Genomic DNA, 21,976 nt, shown 5'->3' on the forward strand with positions numbered 1-21,976 from the left:
ACAACACACAACACATACATAACACGCACAACACACCATACACACACCATACACACCACACATACAACACACACACACACACAACACACAACACATACATAACACACACATAACACACCATACACACACCATACACACCACACATACAACACACACACAACACACACACACAACACACAACACACCATACACCACACACACACAACACACACACAACACATAACACATACATAACACACACAACACACCATACACACACCATACACACCACACATACAACACACACACCACACACACACCACACATACAACACACACACACAAAACACACACCACACAAACACACCATACACACACCATACACACCACACATACAACACACTACACACACACACCACACATACAACACACACACACAACACACACACAACACACCATACACACACCATACACACCACACATACAACACACCACACACACACACACCACACACACACCACACATACAGCACACACACCACACACACACACCACACACACACAGACACACACACACACACAGAGTTCCTCTGCCTTCCGGGTGTTTGATTCACATGGCTTTGATTTGCTGGTGGTGAGGAACTTTCATTATGTGATGGCGTTTATATTTGTTCTCTGGGAGTTGTCAAATTTGAGGCTCTGGCCCCATTGCCCAGTGAGCGCTTATTAACATTCCCACATGGACACGGGAACGTGCCGCATGCAGCCGCATGTTTTCTTCTTCTGCCTGCGCGCACACCCCTGAGCCCAGCAAGGCCAAATCGTTTGTGCTTTTGCGGAAAAGGAAACTGAGGCAGGGTCTGCTCAGGGTCAGCCCTGCCACTGTCTGTCTATACCGCCTCAATCCCACCTCCCACAGGGTGAGGGAAGGGTGAGGGAGGGCGTGAGGGCCGTGTGATAGGAAGGGCACCTTTGGCCTCTGGGGATGGCATGGCATGAGGGTCCCTCCAGAGGGAGCTGCCCAGGCCAGGTGCAGGAGATGGGATTTCCCCACTGCCCAATCACCTGGGCAGGTGGAGGGGTTGTCAAAAGGGGCAGGCCCCTCTGAGCTGATCTCCACCCAGGGACGCCCGCGGCGTGCACCAGCTGGCCACACTGCTGATGGAGCTGGATTCGGAGGACGAGGCCTCTTGCCTCCTGGCGGCTGACGCCCTGTACCGCCTGGGCCGCCTGGAGGAGACACACAAGGCCCTGCTGGTGGCCCTCTCCCGGAGGCCCCAGGCAGCCCCTGTGCTGGCACGGCTGGCCCTGTTGCAGCTGAGGAGGGGCTTTTTCTATGATGCCAACCAGGTGAGGAGGCCCGGGGGGTGAGAGAGGGCAGGTGGAAACGGGCCCAGCTGGGAAGAGGGCATAGGCCTCCCGTGGACTTGGCGCTGGACCCTGCAGTCTGAGCTTTGGACTGGGCGACTGCATTCAGCCCCAGCTCTGCACCTGCTGCAGGCCCTCACCTGTCTGACGCTCAGTCTCCTTATCTGGGTCCAGGTCCCACGGGTCGTCATGGAAATCGGCTGGGGCAGGTCCCTGGGGTCGGCAGATTCCCCGCATGCATAGCTGCTTTGTCGTACTTGCTTCCACTGTGGTTATGAAGCAGAAGGGCCAGGAACCGACTGCAGGCCGAGCTTCTCTCCAAGTCTCTCACATAAACTAGGCTTGGATGCAACCCTGCCTTGGGGAGGGTAGCAGAGGGGCCCTCCCTTCCTGCCTCCAAGACCCCCCGCTCCCAGGAAAGGCAGACCGTCACCTGCTCTGGTGGGATTCAGGCCTTGGGGCCTGGGGTGAGGGCCTTGTCGTGCCTTCTTCCCCCCGGGGCCTGGTTTGGGTTCTGATCTCCTTGCCCTGCCCAGGTTCGGATGCCCTGAACCTGCATCCTCTTGCTCAGCTTGGGGAACCCGTGTGCCCACCAGCGGCCAGCAGGGGGCAGCATTGGGCCTCCTTCGGATGGAGCTGTGGAGAGGGGAGGTTGTGGGGTGGAGGTCTCCCCTCGCTCAGAGACCTGGTCCTACTTGGCCGTGCTGGGCTTTTGCTCTGCGTCGTCTGAAGGACTCCCTGGCGCCTGTTGACCCTTCCTGACCTAAAAGCCCCTTCCTCTGCTTATGGGAGCACACCCATTCCTTGCTCCAGTGGGCCCACTGGGGCGGGGTCTCCACCTCCATGGGACAGAGAAGTCCTAGGCTCAGGACCCTGAGAGCCCCAGCCCAACAGTGCCATGCCACGGACAGACGCGGCTCTGACTGCAGCCCAGAGCAGGCTCACAGCTCCCCTCCCTGCCTGCTCCTCTGCACCAAGCTGGGGACACAGTCCCTGCCTGCTGTGGGACCCCCACCTGTGGGGAAACAAAATGCCCCCAAAGGCTCAAAAGGCCACGCTGCAACACACAGCCAACCTCCTAGTACTCAGATAGGGAGAAGCCCCCAGGCTTAAGGACACACAGCCAGGGGCTGGGGGAGGCAGCGAGCAGGAGTACGGGATGATCAGGGTGGCGGCACTGGGTGTGCCCTGGGGCAGAGAGGGTGGGGTGAGGAATTGCCAGGGGCATTGGCACTGGGTGAGCCCTGGGGCAGCAAGGGTGGGGCTGGGGGTGTTGGCACCAGATGGTCCCTGGGGCAGTGAGGATGGGGTGGGGGATGGCCAGGGGCATCAGTACAGGGTGGGCCCCAGGGCATCGGTCCCAAGGGTATGGGCAGTGACTGGCACTCCTGCAGTTGGTGAAGAAGCTGGTCCAGTCCGGTGACACCGCCTGCCTCCAGTCCACCCTGGACATCTTCTGCCACGAGGACCGGCAGCTGCTTCAAGGCCACTGCCATGCCAGGGCCCTGGCCATCCTGCGGGCACGGCCAGGCGGGGCCGACGGCAGGGCCCACACCAAGGAGGCCATCGCCTACCTCTCTCTGGCCATCTTTGCTGCAGGTAGGGGCTGCCCACCTGCTCCCAGGGCCCAGTCTTGTGCCGGGCACAGGAGACATGGGGAGCCTTTGCCGTGTTGGACAGTGGGGACACGCGTGCTCCCCAGGTGCAGGGGCCTCAGGAACACCCACGGGGTGGACAGGGCAGGGGCCACTCGCTGAGGGCATCTCGCCATCAAAGTGGGTGCACCAAGGCCTGAGACCGGCCTCTGAGACCTGGGGCCTGAGCTGGGATCTGAGCTGTGCCCTGCCTAGTGCCTGAGCTGCTGTCCCAGAAGCCTCAGCCCTGAGGGAAAAGGGCCCCTTTCCCAGTTAATGACAAGGAGGCAAGGTCCCTGCTCCCGTCAGCCCTTCCGAGAAACAATGACTGAAGCTCCTCCCGTGCACGCCTGGCCTCCCCACCCGGGGACACCCAGCGCGGGGGTGCTGCCTGCTTCTTGGAGTCAGTGCTGTTTTCTGGTGGGACCAAGTGTCTGGAGGGAAGGGGATGTTTCCCAGGACTCACAGGGATCTCCCGGGGTACAGGGAGTGTGAGAGCCTGGACCTAGATCAGGCTGCCGCGTGGAACCTGGCCATGCACTTAGTGAGCACCCCTCACCCTCCTCTCTCAAAGGCGGATGGCAGAGTAGCCCATGTGGGCTGGAAGTGGGATTCGGAGAGCTCATTCTGGGATAGAACCTGGCACGGAGAGCATGCCCTGAACGCGTTGGTGGGAACGCGCACAGCCCAGAGCAGCCCAGAGCGGCCCGGCACGTTGTCCCATGTCCGTCACCAGACAGACACCTAGAAGGGGCACGATAATGATAACCTCTTTGGGGAGGGGTCTCTTATGCCCAGAATCCAGGGGGCTCCTCCTAGACCGCCCCATATCCAAGCCTCACACCTTCCTGCTGCTGCCACTCCAGGTCCCGCCCCAGGACCCTGACCCCCTGCCCTTGCCTGGCCTCAGAGGCAGCTGCAGTGCCCCTTCCCTTGGCAGACCCCCAGCTGTCTCCAGTCCTGGCGGGGCTCCTCTTGCCCCGAAGCCAAGGCCCCCAGGTCCGCCGTGACTGTCTCTATGTGTCTCAGTGCCCAGTGGTGAGCCCTGAAGCTCATGCACCCTCTGCCCTCCCCGACCTGGGCAGGAGGGACACTGGGGGAGGGACCCAGCACAGGCTCATCCCAACCCCATGCCATCTTCCTGCAGGAAGCCAGGCAAGTGAATCCCTCCTTGCCCGAGCCCGCTGCTATGGGTTCCTGGGCCAGAAGAAGACGGCCATGTTCGACTTCAACGCAGTGCTGCGGGCTGAGCCGGAGAACGTGCAGGCACTGTGTGGACGGGCATTGGTGCACCTGGCCCTAGACCAGCTGCAGGTGCCACCCCACTCCCCACCTGGGCCTGGGCAAACGGGTGGGGGACCCAGGGAGCTGCCTCTACCCCAAGGAGAGAGGGAGCCAGGAGGCCGTCCTGAGCAGCAAGATGCCCATCAAAACCTATGTTCCCATCCCCACCTGTACTGCGGCTCATGGGAGCCTGGTCCCCACAAACCCAGTTTCTGGGAGTCCTGCCCTTTCGTCCTCCCAGCCTGTCTGCATGGATAGACGTGCAAGCCTTCAGAGGTACTACGGGTCCTCCCCAGCTTAAATAATGCTCAGTGCATGCAGGGGTCCCTCTGGGGCTGTTGGCCAGGAGGTGTTCCCGCGGCTGCATTGGTGGGGCTGCCTGGCCCCCGGTGTTCAGAGGGTTTTGGAGGACATACGCAGAGGGAGTAAGTGCTGGCCTCGGTCAGCCATGTCTGCCACAGACAGGTGTGGGGATTCAGCCCCTGGACCCTGATCTGAGCTTCGTTTACTTGCTCTTTAAGTTCGGTCTCGATGCATTTAAGACTTTCTTCTGCAGAAACTGCTCCAATGTAAAATAAAAGTTGAGAGAGGGGCAATGGCAAGAAGACAGATCCCGTTCGGCTGGGGGAGGCCTGTGTGCTGGAAGACGGTTTCTGTTCTGTTTGATTATGAGCATTCTTTGCTTGCAACTGCACTGCATTCTGTGTGGTCTGACTCCGAGGGACTCACACTGGACCTGTGTGCTCAGCCCAGGCCTGCTGCCCTAAGCTCTGTCCCTGGAGCCTGAAAGAGTTGGGTCCAGCTAAGCAACCTCAGCCAAATCATTTCACCTCCCCAGGCCTCAGTTTCCTCCTCTGTAAAAGGAGGAGGGGGCTAAACAACCAATGGATCACAGAAGAAATCACATGAGAAGTTAGACAATGCTTAGAGACAAGTGAAAATGAAAACCACACACCCCAAATTATGAGACACAGGGAAAGCAGTGCTGAGGGGGAAATGTATAGCTGTAAATGCTTCCAGTAAAAAACAAGAAAGATCTCAAATCGACAATCTAACTTTACAACTTAAGAAACTAGAAAAAGAACACATGAACAGAAAGAAAAAGAAAGAGAGAGAGATTACAGCAGAGATCAACAAAACAGAGGATCGAGAATAGAGAAAATCAATGAAAACAAAAGTTTGTTCCTTGAAAAGATAAAATTTGACCAACTTTTTGCCAGGTGGACTAAGAAAGAGAAAACTCAAATTATGACAATCAGAAATGAAAATGAGGTTATTATTACCAATTCTACAGAAATAAAAAGAATTATAAGATAGTAATAGGAACAATTGCAAGCCAATAAATCAGCTAATCTAGATGAAATGGATAAATCCCTAGAAACACAAAACCCACCAAGACTAAATCATGAAGAAACAGAAGATCTGAATAGACCTATAACTAGTGAAAAGATTGAGTCAGTACTCAAAAATCTCCCAACAAAGAAAAGGCCAGGACCTGATGGCTTCACTGGTGAATTCTACCAAACATTTAAAGAACTAACACCAATCCTCAAAGTTTTCCAAAAAATAAAAGAGGAAGGAACACTTCCTCACTCAGTCTATGAGGCCGGCATTACCCTGATACCATAGCCAAAGACACTACGGGAAAACTACAGACCATTATCCTGTAAGAATATTGAGGCAAAAATCCTCAACAAAATACTAACAAAACAAATTCAGCAATTTGTTAAAAGGATGACACACATGACCAAGTGGGATTTGTTGCTAGAATGCAAGAATGGTTCAACATACAAATGTCAATTAATGTAATATACCACATTAACAGAATGAAGGGGGAAAAATGATCATCTCAACTGATGCAGAAAAGCATTTGACAAAATTCAACACCCTTTTATGATAAGAACACTCAACAAACTAGAAAGAGAAGGAAACTGCCTCAATATAAAATCCATATAAGAAAAACCCACAGCAAATATCATATTCAATGATGAAAAAGAAAAGCTTTCCCTCTAAGATCAGGAACAAGGCAAAGATGATCACTTTTGCACTTCTACTCAACGTTGCACTGGAAGTTATAGCCAGAATAATTAGGCAAGAAAAAATTACCAAGCATCCAAATTTGAAAGAAAGAAATAAAATTATCTCTGTTCTCAGATCTTATATGTAGAAATCCCTAAAGATTACACACACACACACACACACACACACACACACACACAAACCTGTGAGAACCAATAAATGAATTCAGCAAAGTAGCAGGATATGAAGGCAACACAAAAATCAGTTCCTTTTTTATACATTAATAATGAATAATCTAAAAAGGGAATTAAGAAAATACAGTCACCACTTGGTATCCACATGGGATTGGTTCCAGGACAACCCTCAGATACCGAAATCCCCACATACTGAAGTCCTACAGTCAGCCCTGTGGAAACTCCAACCCCTAGATATGAAAAGTTGGCCCTCCGTATATGCGGGTTTCACATCGCAAGAATTGATCTGCATTTGACTGTGGATTCAGAACCCACCAATATGAAAGGCTGACTGTATTTATTGAAAAAAATTCACATATAAGTGGACCCACATAGTTTTAACCCATGTTCAAGAGTCAGCTATAGGCCGGGCGCGGTGGCTCAAGCCTGTAATCCCAGCACTTTGGGAGGCCGAGGCGGGCGGATCACAAGGTCAGGAGATCGAGACCACAGTGAAACCCCGTCTCTACTAAAAATACAAAAAATTAGCCGGGCGCGGTGGCGGGCGCCTGTAGTCCCAGCTACTCAGGAGGCTGAGGCAGGAGAATGGTGGGAACCCGGGAGGCAGAGCTTGCAGTGAGCCGAGATCGCGCCACTGCACTCCAGCCTGGGCAACAGCGTGAGACTCCGTCTCAAAAAAAAAAAAAAAAAAAAAGAGTCAGCTATAATTCCATCTACAATAGCATTAAAAAGAATAAAATACTTAGGAATTAACCAATGAGGTGAAAGATTTGTGCAATGAAAACTACAAAACATTGCTGAAAGAAATTAAAGAAGACATAAACAAAGGAAACACATTCCACGTTCATGTATTAGAAGACTTCATGTTGATCTACAGATTCAATGCAATATCTGTCAAAATCTCAATAATGCTTTTTACAGAAGTAGAAAAGATAAATTCTAAAATTCCTATGGAATCTCAGGGGACTCCAAACAGCCAAAACAATCCTGAAAAAGAACCAACAAGCTGGAGGACTCACACTTTCTGATTTCAAAACTTACTACAAAGCTACAGTGATCAAAACAGTGTGGTACTGGCACAAAAACAGACACAGAGACCAATGGAACAGAATAGAGAGTCGAGAAATGAACCCTCCCATATACGGTCAAATGATTTGACCAAGACCATTCAATGGGGAAGGGACAGTCTTTTCAACAAATGTTGCAGGGAAAACTATGCAAAAGAATGAAGTTGGACTCTTTCCTACCACCACATATAAAAATTAATTCAAAATGGATCAAAGACCTAAAACTATAAAATTATTAGAAGCACAGGCAGAGGCTTCACAACATTGGATTTGGCGATGACTTCTGGGCTACAACACCAAAGGCACAGGCAGCAAAAGAAAAAATAAAGTTGGATTTCATGAAAATTAATTTTTTTGTGCACCAAAGGACACTATTATAACAGAGTAAAAAGGCCACTGACAGGATGGAAGAAAACCACAATATTTGCAAGTCACATATCTGATAAGGAATATCCAGAATACACAGAGAAGTCCTAAAACTCAACAATAATAAAGACAAAAACCCAATTCAGAAATGAGCAAAGGACTTAAACAGACATTTCCCAGAAAAAGATATACAAATGGACAATAAGCACATGAAAAGATGCTGGACATCACCAATCATCAGGGAAGCACAAATCAAAACAACGAGATATGCCTCACGCCTATCAGGATGGCTACTACGAAGTTTTTAAAAAGAAAATAACAAGCACTGGTGAGGATGTGAAGAAACTGGAACTTTCTGCACTGTTGGTGGGAAGGTAAAATGGTGCAGCAGCTATGGAAAACAGGATTGCCATTTCCCAAAAAGCTAAAAACAGAACTACCAGCTGGGTGTGGTGGCTCACACCTGTCATCCCAGCACTTTGGGAGGCCAAGGCAGGCAGATCACAAGGTCAGGAGATCAAGACCGTCCTGGCTAACACAGTGAAACCCCTTCTCTAATAAAAATACAAAAATTAGCCAGGTGTGTGGTGGCGCGTGCCTGTTGTTCCAGCTACTCGGGAGGCTGAGGCAGGAGAATTGCTTGAACCCAGGAGGCAGAAGTTGCGGTGAGCCAAGATCACACCACTGTATTCCAGCCTGGGTGACAAAGCAAGACTCCAGCTCCAAAAAAAAAAAAATAGACCTACCATATGATCAAGCAATTCCACATCTGGGTCTACATCCAAAAGAAATGGAGGCAGGGTCTTTTAGAGACATTTGTACACCATGTTCATAGATGGCATCATTGTTCACAAGAGCTTGGATGTGGAAGGCACCAAGTGTCCACCGATGGATGGGTGGATAAGCCAAACATGTTCTATCCATACAATGGGGAATTATTCAGCCTTAAAAAGGAAGGGAATCCCGGTACACACTACAACATGGATGAACCTCGAGGACATTGTGCTCAGTGAAATAAGCAGCCACCACAAAGGGACAAACACTGTGTGATTTCCTTATATGAGGTTCCTAGAGTCATTGAATCACAGAGGCAGAAACCAGAATGGTGGGTGCTTGGGATTGGGGGAGGGGAATGGAGCAGATTTAACGGGGACAGAGTTTCAGTTTGGGAAGATGAGCTAGTTCTGGAAAGGGATAGTGGTGACGGCCACACAACATGAGGAATGTATTTAATGCCACCACACTGTACACATAAAGATAATTAAGAGAGTAAAAGTTATGTTATGTATATTTAACCACAATAAAAACAAATTGGAAAAAGAGGAGGGTGGGTGCTGCCCCTCCTGGGGATCAGAGGAGGCACCCTGGGGATGTGCCAGGTGCTGCCTGGCCCCTCCCCTGCCTGTCTCCCCCCACAGTGCTCCCATCAACCTTGAGTGAATGCAGGTGGGGCGGGAGAGATGCAGCTGAACAGTGGTTCCTCCAGCCTATAAACAGCCAGGACAAAAGGGACATCCCCTGTGATCTGCTGGCCACGGTCTTGGGTACCAGCCTGAGCTGTCGACTCAACAGGATGCAGGGCAGGGGCGGGAGGGTTCCACTCCCAGGCCCATGACAAGAGGCTGTCACAAGGCAGACCTGCCCTGAGGCAGCCACAGCTCCGAGGCCCTGTACTTTCTCGCTGGAGGCTGCCAGAGACGAGGGCACTTTCCAGCCAAGAGCAGTGTTGAAATTGGCTGTCTGCCCTGATGCTTCGCTGGGTGAAAGCACAGCACAGAGGCAATGTGCCTCCCAGGGTTTCTGATTTTCTTAAGGGCTGGAGTTCCAGGAAGCAAGGAAAAGCAACTCTAGAGGCCAGGAGGACGACAGCTCCAGAGGCCATGCTTGCTGCTGCAGGGCAGGCTGCCAGCCCAGGGCACCAAGTTTCCCCCAAGCCCACTGGCAGGCCTGACTTCCATGCCAGGCTGGGCCCCAGGGAGGGAGACATGCATTTGGGGCTGGGAGCCAGCTCTCTGCCTGCCCTTTCCTGCACTGGACAGACATCTGTGGCTGGCAGGGACACGCCCATTTAACAGCTGGATGTGGCTACAAGGGATCCTTGGAAACCTACCTACAGGTAGGTGCTGGAACCTCCTCCAAGGGGTACCATGGGATCCTGTCCCTTCCTCCCGCTCTGTCCAGGGCCACAGGGCCAGAGGCAGGGAAAGTCAGCCAGGATGTCGGAGGGCTAGCGTGTGGGAGTGATGGTAGGAGCAGGAGCCCCTCGCCCCATCATGCCTGTGAACTTGCGCATCCAGGAGGTGGGCCGATGCTGCACCTCCCCCATGCCCTCTGCCTCTTCACCCTGAGAGGAGGACATGGCACAGGCTTGAGGCTGTGAGCTCTGAGTCAGCGCTGGGGCTCAGCAGCAGGCCCCTCCTCTTGGCCAACAACCCTGTCCTGTCTCTGAGCCTTGGTTTCACCCCGGGGAACATGCGGGGTGCTTCTTCCAGGCTGTCAGATGCTCCCCGGGGGTGTGGGGTGCTGCTCCAGGCTGTCAGATGCTCACCTGGTGGAAAAGGACAGCACACATTCCAGGAATTCAGACACTAACCTGGAGGCAGGACTTGTCCATGCTGTCGGATGCTCCCCTGGGGGTGTGGGGTGCTGCTCCAAGCTGTCGGATGCTCCCCTGGGGGTGTGGGGTGCTGCTCCCGGCTGTCAGATGCTCCCCTGGGGGTGTGAGGTGCTGCTCCCGGCTGTCAGATGCTCCCCTGGGGGTGTGAGGTGCTGCTCCCAGCTGTCAGATGCTCCCCTGGGGGTGTGGGGTGCTGCTCCAGGCTGTCAGATGCTCCCCTGGGGGTGTGAGGTGCTGCTCCCAGCTGTCAGATGCTCCCCTGGGGGTGTGGGGTGCTGCTTCAGGCTGTCAGATGCTCATCTGCCAGTAGAGGTGCTGTTTTACGCTGCCAGATGCCCACTTTGGGGTGAGGGTGCTGTTCTAGGTTGTCAGATGCTCCCCTGGGGGTGAGGGTGCTGTTCTGTGCTGTCAGATGCTTAGAGAACTGTGGTTCTGTTCCAGGCTATCAGATGTTCACCTGGAAGCAGGGTGCTTTCCCAGGCTGTCAGATGCTCACCTGGGGGCAGTGGTCTTGCTCCATGCTGCTGGAATCTTACCTGGGGTTGTGTGGTGCTGTTCCAGGCTGTCATATGCTCACCTGGCGGTGGGCCTGGAGTTCAAGGCTGTCAGATGCTCATCTCAGGCAGGGGCTTGTTTTAGGCTTTCAGATGCTCATCTGGGGGTGTGGGGTGCTGTTTCACACTGCCAGATGGTCACCTTGGGATTGGGGGTGCTGCTGTGTGCTGTCAGATGCTAACTGTGGGTAGGCACTGCTCTTCCAGGCTATCAGATCCTCACCCAAAGTTTTAGGGTGCTGTTCCAGGCTGTCAGATGCTCACCTGCACGTGGGGGTTCCATTCCAGGCTTTTAGCTGCTCACCTGGCTGTGTGGAGTGCCTATCCAGGTTATCAGATGCTCACCTGCAGTGTGGGGTGCTGTCCCAGGCTGTCAGATGCTCACCTGCAGTTGTGGGGTGCTGTTCCAGGCTGTCAGATGCTCACCTGCAGTTGTAGGGTGCTGTTCCAGGCTGTCAGATGCTCACCTGCAGTTGTGGGGTGCTGTCCCAGGCTGTCAGATGCTCACCTGCAGTTGTGGGGTGCTGTTCCAGGCTGTCAGATGCTCACCTGCAGTTGTGGGGTGCTGTTCCAGGCTGTCAGATGCTCACCTGCACTTGTGGGGTGCTGTTCCAGGCTGTCAGGTACTCACCTGCAGTGTGGGGTGCTGTCCCAGGCTGTCAGATGCTCACCTGCAGTTGTGGGGTGCTGTCCCAGGCTGTCAGATGCTCACCTGCAGTTGTGGGGTGCTGTCCCAGGCTGTCAGATGCTCACCTGCAGTTGTGGGGTGCTGTTCCAGGCTGTCAGATGCTCACCTGCAGTTGTGGGGTGCTGTTCCAGGCTGTCAGATGCTCACCTGCTGTTGTGGGGTGCTGTTCCAGGCTGTCAGATGCTCACCTGCAGTTGTGGGGTGCTGTTCCAGGCTGTCAGGTGCTCACCTGCAGTTGTGGGGTGCTGTTCCAGGCTGTCAGATGCTCACCTGCAGTTGTGGGGTGCTGTTCCAGGCTGTCAAGTGCTCACCTGAGGGCAGGGAGCTCTTTCCCACCTGTCAGATTCTTATGTGAAGTTGTGGGGTTCTGTTCTATGCGTTCCCAGGTGAGCATCTGATAACCTAGAACACATCCTTCATCCCCATGTGAACATCCAAAAGCCTCTAAAATGCACCTTCCATCCCCAGGGGAGGATCTGACAGCCTGGAATGGGACGCCCAGCCTCAGGGGAGCATCCTCACCTGGGTGCGGTCACTGCTGCTGTCGGCTGTCAGACGCTCACCCGAAGGTTCGAACGTCGATCAGGCTTTCAGATTCTCACCTAAGTGTGCAGGTGCCATTCTAGGCTGTCAGACGCTTACCTGGGGATGTGGATTGTTGTTCCTGGCTGTCCAGTGATCACCTGGGGCTCTGGGGTGCTGTTTTGTGCTGTCAGAGGCTCACGGTGGGTTTGTTTCAGGCTGTCAGATGCTCACCTGAGGGGAAGTGCTATTCCAGGCAGTCAGATCACCTGTAGGTGGGGGTGCTGTCCCATGCCATCGGATGCCCACCTTGGGGTGTGTGGTGCAGTTTCCAGTTGTCAGATGCTCATCTGGTGGTGGAGGGTGCTGTTTCAGGCTGACAGATGCACACCTGGGTGTAGGGGAGCCGTTCCAGGCTGTCAGATGCTCCCCCGCGCGTGCAGGGTGCTGTTTCCGGTTTACAGAAGCTCACCTGGGGGCGTGGGTGCCGCTCCAGGCATTCAGATACTCACCTGGGGGTGTGGGGTGCTGTCCCATGCTGTCAGATGCTCACATGGGGACGTGGGGTTCTGTTCCAGGCCATCAGAGGCTCATTTTGCGGTGTGGGGAGCCATTCAATGCTGTCTGGTGCTCACCTGGGGGTGTGTGCTGCCCTTTCAGGATGCCAGATGCTCACCTGGGGCTGTGGATGCTGTTCCTGCTGTCAGATGCTCACCTGGGGGTGGAGGGTGCTGTTTTATGCTGTCGGATCCTCACCTGGGGGTGGAGGGTGCTGTTTTATGCTGTTGGATCCTCACCTGAAAGAGTGGGGTTCTGTTCCAGGTTGTCAGACACTCACCTGGGGCTGGAGAATACTGTTCCAGGCTGTCGGATGCTCCCTGGAGGTGAGGATGCCATTCCATGCGGTCAGATGCTCAGCTGGGGGTGTGGGCGCTGTTCCAGGCCATCAGATGCTCACTTAGAGGTGGGGGGGGTGCCGCTTCAGGCTTTCCGATGCTCACCTGAGTGTAAGGTGCCGATTGAGGTTCTCAGCTGCTCACTGAAGGTGTGGGCTGTTGTTTGAGTCCGTCAGAGGCTCACCTAAGTGGTGGTACCATTCCAGGCTGTCTTATGGTCACCTGGTGTTTTTCCGGCTGTGAGATGTTCATCTGGGGGTGGCAGGTGCTGCTGTGGGCTGTGAGATAATCACCTGAAGGTTGGTGGGGGGTGATGCTGTAGGGTTTCAGATGCTCACCTGGGTGTGGGAGTGCCTTCCCAGGCTGTCAGATCCTCTCCTGGGGTGCAGGGTGATGGTCCAAGCTGTCACATACTCACCTGGAAGTGTGGGGTGCATTCCAGGTATCAGCTGCTCACCTGCGGGTGGTGATGCCGTTCCAGGCTGTCTGATGCACACCAGGCAGGAGGGTGCTTTTCCTGCTGTCAGGTGCTCACCTGGGGGTGTGGGTGCTGTTCCAGGCTCTCGGACACTCACCTGAAGGTTGAAGTGCTGATCCAGGCTGTCAGATTCTCAGCTAAGTGTGCTGGTGCCATTCTAGGCTGTCAGATGCTCACCTGGATGTGTGGGGTGCCATTCTTGGCTGTCAAATGATCCCCCGGGGATGGAGGGTGCTGTTTTACACGGTGAGATGCTCACCTGGGGTTGTGGGGTCCTGTTCCAGATTGTCACAAGCTCACCTGAGGTTGGAGAATGCTGTTTCAGGCTGCTACACACTCACTCGTGGGCATGGATGCCATTTCAGGCTGTAAGATGCTCACACGAAGGTGGGGGTGCAGTTCCAGGCTGTCTGATGTTCCCCTGGATGTGTGGGGTGCCGTTCCAGGTATCAGCTGCTCACCTGCGGGTGGTGATGCCATTCCAGGCTGTCTGATGCACACCGAGGAGGAGGGTGCTTTTCCTGCTGTCAGCTGCTCACCTGTGGGCTGTGGGTGCTTGCTGTTCCATGCTGTCAAATGCTCACCTGAGGTGGGGTGCTCTTCCAGGCTGTGAGATGCTCACCTGGGGGTGGTGGTGCTGCTCCAGGCTGTCAGATTCTCGCTGGGCGATGTGGGATGTTGTTCCAGGCTGTCAGATGCTCACCTGGGGATTGCGGTGCCATTCCAGGCTTACAATGTTCCCCTGAACATGTGATCTGCTGTTCCAGGCTTTCAGGTGCTTACCTGGAGGTGTGGGGTACCGTTCCACCCTGTCAGATGCTCACCTGAAGGTTCAAGGGTCGATCCAGCCTATCAAATTCTCACCTAAGTGTGGTGGTGCCATTCCAGGCTGTCAGATGCTCACTGGGGCGTGTGGGGTTCTGTTTTGGATCGTTGCAAGGCCACCTGGAGCTGGAGAATGCTGCTCCAGTCTGTCACACCCTCACCTGTGGGCGTGGGTGCCATTCCAGGCTGTCAGATGCTCACCGGGGCGTGTGGGATGCCCTTCCAGGCTGTCAGATGCTCACCTGGGAGTGTGCGGTGCCGTTCCAGGCTGTCCGATGTTCACCTGCGGGTGTGGGGTTCTATTCCAGGTTGTCAAAGCCTCACCTGGGGTTGGAGAATGCTGTTTCAGGCTGTCACACATTCACCTGGGGGTGTGGATGCCATTCCAGTCTGTACAATGCTCCCCTGATGGTGTGGGGTTCTGTTCCAGGCTGTAAGACGCTCCCCTGGGGATGTGGGGTGCCATTCCAGGCTCTTGACAGCCGTATAAACTGGATATAATCCATGAGCAAATGTTTCCAGACACCAAACAACAGGCAGCAAAGAGCTGCGACCCTGAGAGACAGGAGGCCGCAGGAGGCAGGCACCACGCACCCCGGTTCCCTGCCTGGGGAGACATTTCTGCTGCTGCCCATGGAGGGCGGCAGTGGATTTCTGAGCTGTGGGGACAGAGATTGGCATCCCAGCCTGCTATGTGGCTGGAATTTGCATCGAGGGTAATGGAGGAGAGGGGAGGAGAGGGGCTGTGTGGGGAAGGGGTATCTGTGTGTCCATGGAATTCTTCACAGGTCCTTGTCTGCAGCCTGGGCTGCACAGGCAGGGGCAAGACTCAACTGCCCAGCAGTGACCACCTGTTGTGGGGCCAAGAGCTGAATGGGGGTACCAGGGTCAGGCAGGGCTGGGAGACACTGGAATTCTAACCCAGCCAGTGCAGAGAGGCTTTCTGAACATCTTGGGCACTCAGTGGAGACTCCAGAAAGGTCACACCCTAAAATTAAGGTTATACTTTAGGACTAAGTTCAAAAAATAATCCTTCCCTAACAAAGTACAAGATAAAGCCTGTCAGGGCCAGAATGATCCACCAGTAATCTACCTGCCCACCAGAGTGAAATCAGCCTCCTTGCAGGACAGCACCACAGCCCTGTCTACCACATGCCAGACACAGAGCCCAGCACAAAACCAAGAACTGCTAGGCACGCAGAGAACCAGGGAAATGGGACCAATAATAAGAGAAGAAGCACTTCGTAGAAACAGACCCGGAGATGGCTTAGATGTTTGGAATTTACACACAGGGGCTTTTAAAAGCAGTGACATAAACATGTAAAAGAACTGTTTGCTATAATGAGTGAGCTGATGGAGAATTGTAGTAGAGGAATGCAAAAAAAAAAAAAAAAAAAAAAAACTGTAATAATCAAGTGGAGATCCTAGAGCTGAAAAGCAGAATATCTGGAATTAAAAACTCACTAGGGAGGCATATCAGCAGATCTGAAACTGCCAAAGCAGGACTAGTGAACTCAAGGATAGACCAAAGAAAATTATCCAATCTAAGGAACAGCAGGGGGAAAAAAAAAAAAAAAAAAAAAAAAAAAAAAAAAAAAACTCCGTTTCAAATGATGAGAGCTGAACTGAGCATCATGGCTCACACCTGTAATTCCAGTACTTTGGGAGGGTGAAGTGGCAGCATCACTTGAGCCCAGGAGTTTGAGAACAGCCTGGGCGACAGAGTGAGACTCCCTCTCAAAAAAAAAAAAAAAAGAAATTTTTTTTTTAGAAGAGATGGAGTCTCACTCTGTCGCCTAGGCTGGAGTGCAGTGGCATGATCTCAGCTCACCGCAACCTCTGCCTCTTGGGATCAACCAATTCTCCTGCCTCAGCCTCCTGAGTAGCTGGGACGGCAGGCACGTGCCACCACGCCCAGCTAATTTTTGTATTTTTATTGTATTTTTAGTAGAGACGAGGTTTCACCATCTTGGCCAGGATGGTCTCGATCTCCTGACCTCTGGATCCGCCCGCCTCGGCCTCCCAGTGTGCTGGGATTACAGGTGTGAGCCACTGCACCTGACCTCTAAAAAACTTTTAAAAATTAAAAAAAAAAAAATGAAGAAAACTTCAGCGACCAGTGGGACAATTTCAGGCCGTCTAGCATACGTGTGATTGGACTCCCAGAGGATAGGGAGAACGAATGGGGCAAATATACACAGGTACTTGAAGAAATAACAGCAGAAAAATTCCCAAGATGCTCAACAAATCCCGAGAGGAAAAGCACAAAGAGAACCACCCCTAAGAAGGCACATCTTGGTCAAGTTCCTGAAAACAAAAGATAAAGAGAACATCTTAAAAGCAACCAGAGGAGTGAGTAAATGACATACAACAATGTGAGCGACAGCAGATTTGTCCTGGAAACAATGGAATCCAGAAGACAGTGGGACAGCACCTTTAAGGCATTAAAAGAAAAAAGTACCAACCCAGAATTACCCATATTGTTAAAATGTCCTTCAGAAACGAGGGTGAAATTAAAGACCCGTTACACAAATGGAAGCTGAGAGATCCGTCATCACTGAACGGTACCACAGCAGATCCTGAGGGAAGGTGGTGAAATTGAAGAGAACGGATGCCTGATAGAAATTCTCTGCTGGAAGAAGTGAAAAGCATCTGCAAATACAAAAGGATGTATTTATTTCTTCTTTTAATTGCTTTGAACAAGGCTATCTAAATTAAAAATAGGCTTGGTGTGGTGGCTCACACCTGTAATCCCAGCACTTTGGGAGGCCAAGGTGGGAGGATTGCTTGAGACCAGGAGTTTGATACCAGCCTAGGCAATATATCAAGACCCCATTTCTACAAAAAGTTTTTAAAATTAGCTGGGTGTGGTGGCATGCACCTGTGGTCCCAGCTACTCAGGAGGCAGAAGTGGGAGGATCACTTAAGCCCAGGAGTTCAAGGTTGCAGTGAACCAAGATCACACCACTGCACTCCAGCCTGGGCAACAGAGAGAGACCCTGTCTCAAAATATACATGTAATTAATTGACTTGAAATAATGCACTATATGAGGAAATGTATTGCTCAGTGTATGACAACAATAACACAAACTGTGGGATAATGGAAGTTACTGCTGTGGGGATCTCACATTTTAGGTAAAGTGGCACCATATCAACTGTACATAGACTGTGGTAGGATGCTCACCTGGGAGCTGGGGGCTTGTTCATAGCTGTAAGGCTACGTATTGTAATTTGCAAGGCAACTGCTAGAAAGATAATATACAGAGGCATAGTTAAGGCCAGGTGCAGTGGCTCACACCTATAATCCCAGCACTTTGGGAGGCTGAGGCAGGTGGATCACTTGAGATCAGGAGTTCAAGACCAGCCTGGACAACATCGTGAAACCCCGTCTCTATTAAAAACACAGAAATTAGCTGGGCATGGTGGTGGTACACCTGTAATCCCAGCTACTCAGGAGGCTGAGGCAGGAGAATTGCTTGAACCTGGGAGGTGGAGGTTGCAGTGAGCCGAGATTGCACCACTGCACTCCAGCCTGGGTGACACAGCGAGACTCCATCTCAAAATACAAATAAGAAATAAAAATTAAAAAAACAAGAAGGAAAGAAAGAAACAAACAAGCAAATAGGACACCTGGAGAACCAATAGAAGGAGGACAGCCTTGAAGAGGCTCTAGTGGTCCCCTGCTGATGGCCAGGTCAAAGGTCAGATGCAAATGACTTATCCTGATCAATCCACTGATCACCAGCACTCCCCTGAACAGGCCCAGCCTCTGCCCTGGCTTCCCGTGTGTGGTCAGGGCCTCTGCAAACCTCTTCTCCCTCCCCGCCTCCAGATGGCATGCCCAGTGCTGGGCTCTCCTACCCACGTGCCCACCAGCCTCAGGCACCAGCCCAAGTCCACTTCTGCACCCTGCAGTCTCTCCCTCAGGGTGTGCCTTGGCCAGCTCCACCCTGATCTCTCCCTTGGCAGACCTCTGACCTCTGCCCCAACTGGCTGCCACCCCGTGTCCTGCCTTGTATCGTGCACCAGATGGGCTGGGCACCCTCCTTCCGCCGCTCCTGGGAGTTGTGGGACGGCAGTAACTGGGCTTTCTATGCTTCTGGCGTCCCCAAGGCTACACGCACTGGGAGGAGCACCCGGATACCCAGGGAGATCCAGCATCCCCCGCTGGGAGGTGACAGATGCCTCTGTGGGGAGGGACAGGCGTGGAGGGAGCCAGCTACAAGCTGGGAGATCGACGGACCCAGGGAGGGCTCGCAGACTGCAGGCTAATCAGGAGATGGAAATTAGCAGCATTTGGCCTCAGAAAAGGGGTTCTGGGCCTGAAAACTTTCAGGGTCAAGGTCAGCGAGCTGGGTCCTTTCAAATGCTAACCAGAATCAGGAGGGATGGTAGGAGGCTGCAGCCACAGGAAAGCGGGAAGAGGCAGGAAGCTGGATGTTCAGACCCTCTAGGATCCCAAGGAGAAGATCAGGGAATGAAAAAGACAGAGCCAGCCCTCCTACTCTGACCCTCCACCCAGTCTCTCCACCTAGGACAACTCTGCACCCGCCCACCCTCCCACCTTGCAGGAAGCCGTAGACGACATCCTCTCTGCTCTGAAGCTCGGCCCCGGGACCGTGGTCCCTGAGCTCCGCTCTCTGAAGCCGGAAGCCCAGGCTCTCATCACACAGAGCCTCTACTCCCGCTGCCGGGCCCTTCTGAGCCAGCTGCTGGACACTGGGGCCCCTCTCGAGGACGAAGACACCCAAGGCCTCCTTGCTGTGGGGCAGGCGCTGATCAAAATCGATGCAGGGCAACTGGACTGGCACCTCCTCCTGGTGGACATTCTCATGGCACGGGGTATGTGGCAGCCCCAAGGTGGGAAACACAGGGTCTGGGCTTCTGTCCCTGCTCCTCTGACCTCTGTATCCTTTTCTATAAAATGGAAGAAAGAGACGTGGACCACAATAGCTTCCAAGGTCCCTTCCACCCCAAATCCCCTGGCCTCTGGCCCTGCTCCCTGTGTGAGGCCTGGTGTTCAAAAGCCTCTCCTCTCTTTACCCGGCTGGCTCTTTGCTTGCAGTGGAGGAGAAACCGAGGCATGATCTTGGTCCATAAAAGGTCTCGGACTCTCGGCCCCCTCATTGATTCACGCACCTCCAGCTGTTGTTTATCAGGCACCCATGGGATGCCAGGCCCTGTTCCAGGAGGAACTGTCATAAGCCCTATGTGCCAACATGCAGGCCTTTCCTGCAGATTTCCACATCCCCCTGGTGATGTGGAAACCATTTCACCGCTAATTCCCAAGGCAAGCTCTCTCTGCAGTCTGCATTTGCCCACCAAGGGCTTCAGGGACCCCAGGGCTGCTCCCCGCGTGCTAGTCTGCTCCAGCAGGCCCAGAGTTTGCCTCTAGTTGCTCGGGAGAGAAAGCAGCCCCTTGTAGTGTCCATGGTGAGGGGGCTCAGCATCGTGGAGTGGGGTCAGAGGTGAGTCCCTGTGACCTGCCTGGAATCACGGTGCACCTCTGCTCCCAGCTCCTTCTTCCTGGGGCTGAGCCATCATCACCTCCCTGAAAGCCAGTATAGGGCAGGGAAGGAGCAGCCAGCAAGTCTGAGCTCTCTTGCACCTCTGCCCCACCCACACACTGACTGTCCCTCCTGAATCCCTGACAGGCAGCTATGAGGAGGCTGGCACCCACCTGGAAAAAGCCCTGCACCCTGCCCCAACGTCAGAGGCAGCCCGGGCCCGGCTGGGCCTGCTCCGACTCAAGAAGGGAGACGTGCCAGCAGCTGCACGGGACCTGCAGGGCCTGGCCGAGGTGGATGCCCCGGATCTCAGCTGCCTGCTGCATCTCCTGGAGGCCTCAGAGCGGCAGAGCCTTGCCCAGGTGCGCAAAGAACCCCACGGATCTCCCACGCCAACCTTCCCCAGCACACAGGCATGAGACCCCTGGGCCGTCCACCCGGGCAGCCCTTCTTCAGTCTCTGCGGTTGGGTTTTCAGTTGGGTTTGGGGTGGGGTGGGAGACACCCAGTTCTGGCCCAGGAAGACAGTCTCTGGCCATCTTGGCCCTACAACCCCACCGACCTCTCAGCCTCTTTGTATGGGATGTATAAGCCACAGGTGACTTGGGTGCAAGAGAGGGAAGGGGACCTTGCCCTCAGGGCCAGACTGAGCCAGCCAGGGGCACCTTTCCCGGCAGGAAGCCCACCCCAAGCCCAAGGCAGGCCTGGAGAAGGCACGTGGGGGCAAGGCAGGCTGGGAAAAGGCACGTGGGGACAAGGCAGGCTGGGAGGCCAAGAGCACAGCAGGCTTTGAGGTCCCAGAGACTCAGAACTACACCCCGGCGGGGCCCGGACAGGATTTCACCTCTTTAATGCTTCCTGACACCAGCAGGTTCTAGCACTCGGGGGCCACTTAGGAAAACAGAAACCACGCTAGGAAGAACAGAGGGATCTCATGGCGGGGTCGGGGCTACACCAGTGTTTAAGGGGCAGTTCGGTGATGCGGAGGGGGCGCCGCCGCTCTGGGCTGAAGAGCAAGGCTGAGATCGGGTTACCGGGACCTGGAGGAGACGGCCGGGCTGGGGGGGTCTCAGAGCTCCCAGAGGGACTGGGGGTTTCGGAGCCAGGAGGAGGGGGCTGTGCTGGGGTCTTCGAGCTGGAAGGAGGGCATGGCAGGGGGCGGGAAGCCTGGCTGGGGCCATGGTCCTGGAGCCCAGAGGCGGCGGCTTAGATGGGGTCTCCTGGGCGGGGGTCACGGAGCCCGGAGGCGGGGCTGGGCAGGGGTCTCCGAGGCTGCAGACTGGGGCTGGGCGGGGGCGCCAGGAGGCGGCTCCTGGCCGAGGCAAGAATCTGCGGGACGCGAAATGGTTGCCTGGAGACGCGGACCGACCCGGAAGTGAGCCGACAGCGGTTTCGCCCCGCTTCCTGCGCCCCGTGCCCCGGCAGGCGGACCCCTCCGGGTGGCACTGCGCCTGCGCGGCCCGAGCCGCGGGATCAGGGGCATCTGGGGTCAGATTGAGCCCCCTTCCCCGTGGGGGCGGCCCGGGGGCTCCCGGGGTCCGACAGCTGCTCGGGGCCGCGCCCTCCTGCTGCCATGGACCTGGCCCAAATGTGCGGGGCCTGCGCGGGCCGAGGCTTCGCGACCATCCCGGGCCGTGAACTACGTGTCGGGGGCCGGGCGGGGGGTCAGGTGCCTCGGCCCGGAGAGGGGCGGCCCCGCGGGCCGCACAGCAGGCCAGGGACGTGGGTTCGAGCCCCTGCCTTGCTCGGCGCCGCTCACAGCTGGCAGAAGAGGCCACACTGTGCCCCGCGGGAGCCCAGCAGCAAAGCCGGGGCCGTGGGACCCCCTCGCTCCGAAGCACGGACCCTGGGCATGGACCTGGGCTTCACCCCCTGCAGCCGCGCCCGGCGGGGTCCTGAGTGCGCTGCGCTCCCCGCGGGAGGGAGCGTCGAGGACCGCCTGGCTGCTGGAAGAGAGGCAGGGCCAGCGAGAAAGGCGGGG

The 21,976-nt window shown here is 54.6% G+C and overlaps 1 protein-coding gene and 1 long non-coding RNA gene across 13 annotated transcripts in view; one reads left to right on the plus strand and one right to left on the minus strand.

Moving 5' to 3' along the window:
- LOC105496690 (tetratricopeptide repeat domain 34) overlaps positions 1-21,976 on the plus strand; it is a 39,293-nt gene that overhangs the window by 14,008 nt on the left and 3,309 nt on the right. Inside the window, exons 4-8 of the mRNA XM_011767232.2 lie at positions 1,102-1,327; positions 2,740-2,944; positions 4,127-4,293; positions 19,061-19,331; positions 20,144-20,358. Coding sequence (XP_011765534.2) covers positions 1,102-1,327; positions 2,740-2,944; positions 4,127-4,293; positions 19,061-19,331; positions 20,144-20,358 — 1,084 coding nt within the window. The remainder of the gene's footprint in view (positions 1-1,101; positions 1,328-2,739; positions 2,945-4,126; positions 4,294-19,060; positions 19,332-20,143; positions 20,359-21,976) is intronic.
- LOC105496688 (uncharacterized) lies at positions 9,212-14,894 on the minus strand. 12 transcript variants are annotated; one of them, XR_011606639.1, is made up of 7 exons: positions 14,287-14,894; positions 14,126-14,210; positions 13,924-13,964; positions 13,129-13,841; positions 10,503-13,005; positions 10,020-10,253; positions 9,212-9,396 (listed from the first exon to the last, which is right to left on the minus strand). It is a non-coding gene; the product is annotated as an uncharacterized lncRNA (long non-coding RNA). The 12 variants fall into 12 exon arrangements; XR_011606637.1 differs by having other exon boundaries at positions 14,046-14,210; XR_011606632.1 differs by having other exon boundaries at positions 13,129-14,210; positions 14,287-14,447; positions 14,529-14,894.

This window comes from Macaca nemestrina, chromosome 1, assembly GCF_043159975.1.
Source record: "Macaca nemestrina isolate mMacNem1 chromosome 1, mMacNem.hap1, whole genome shotgun sequence".
Taxonomy (NCBI): domain Eukaryota; kingdom Metazoa; phylum Chordata; class Mammalia; order Primates; family Cercopithecidae; genus Macaca; species Macaca nemestrina.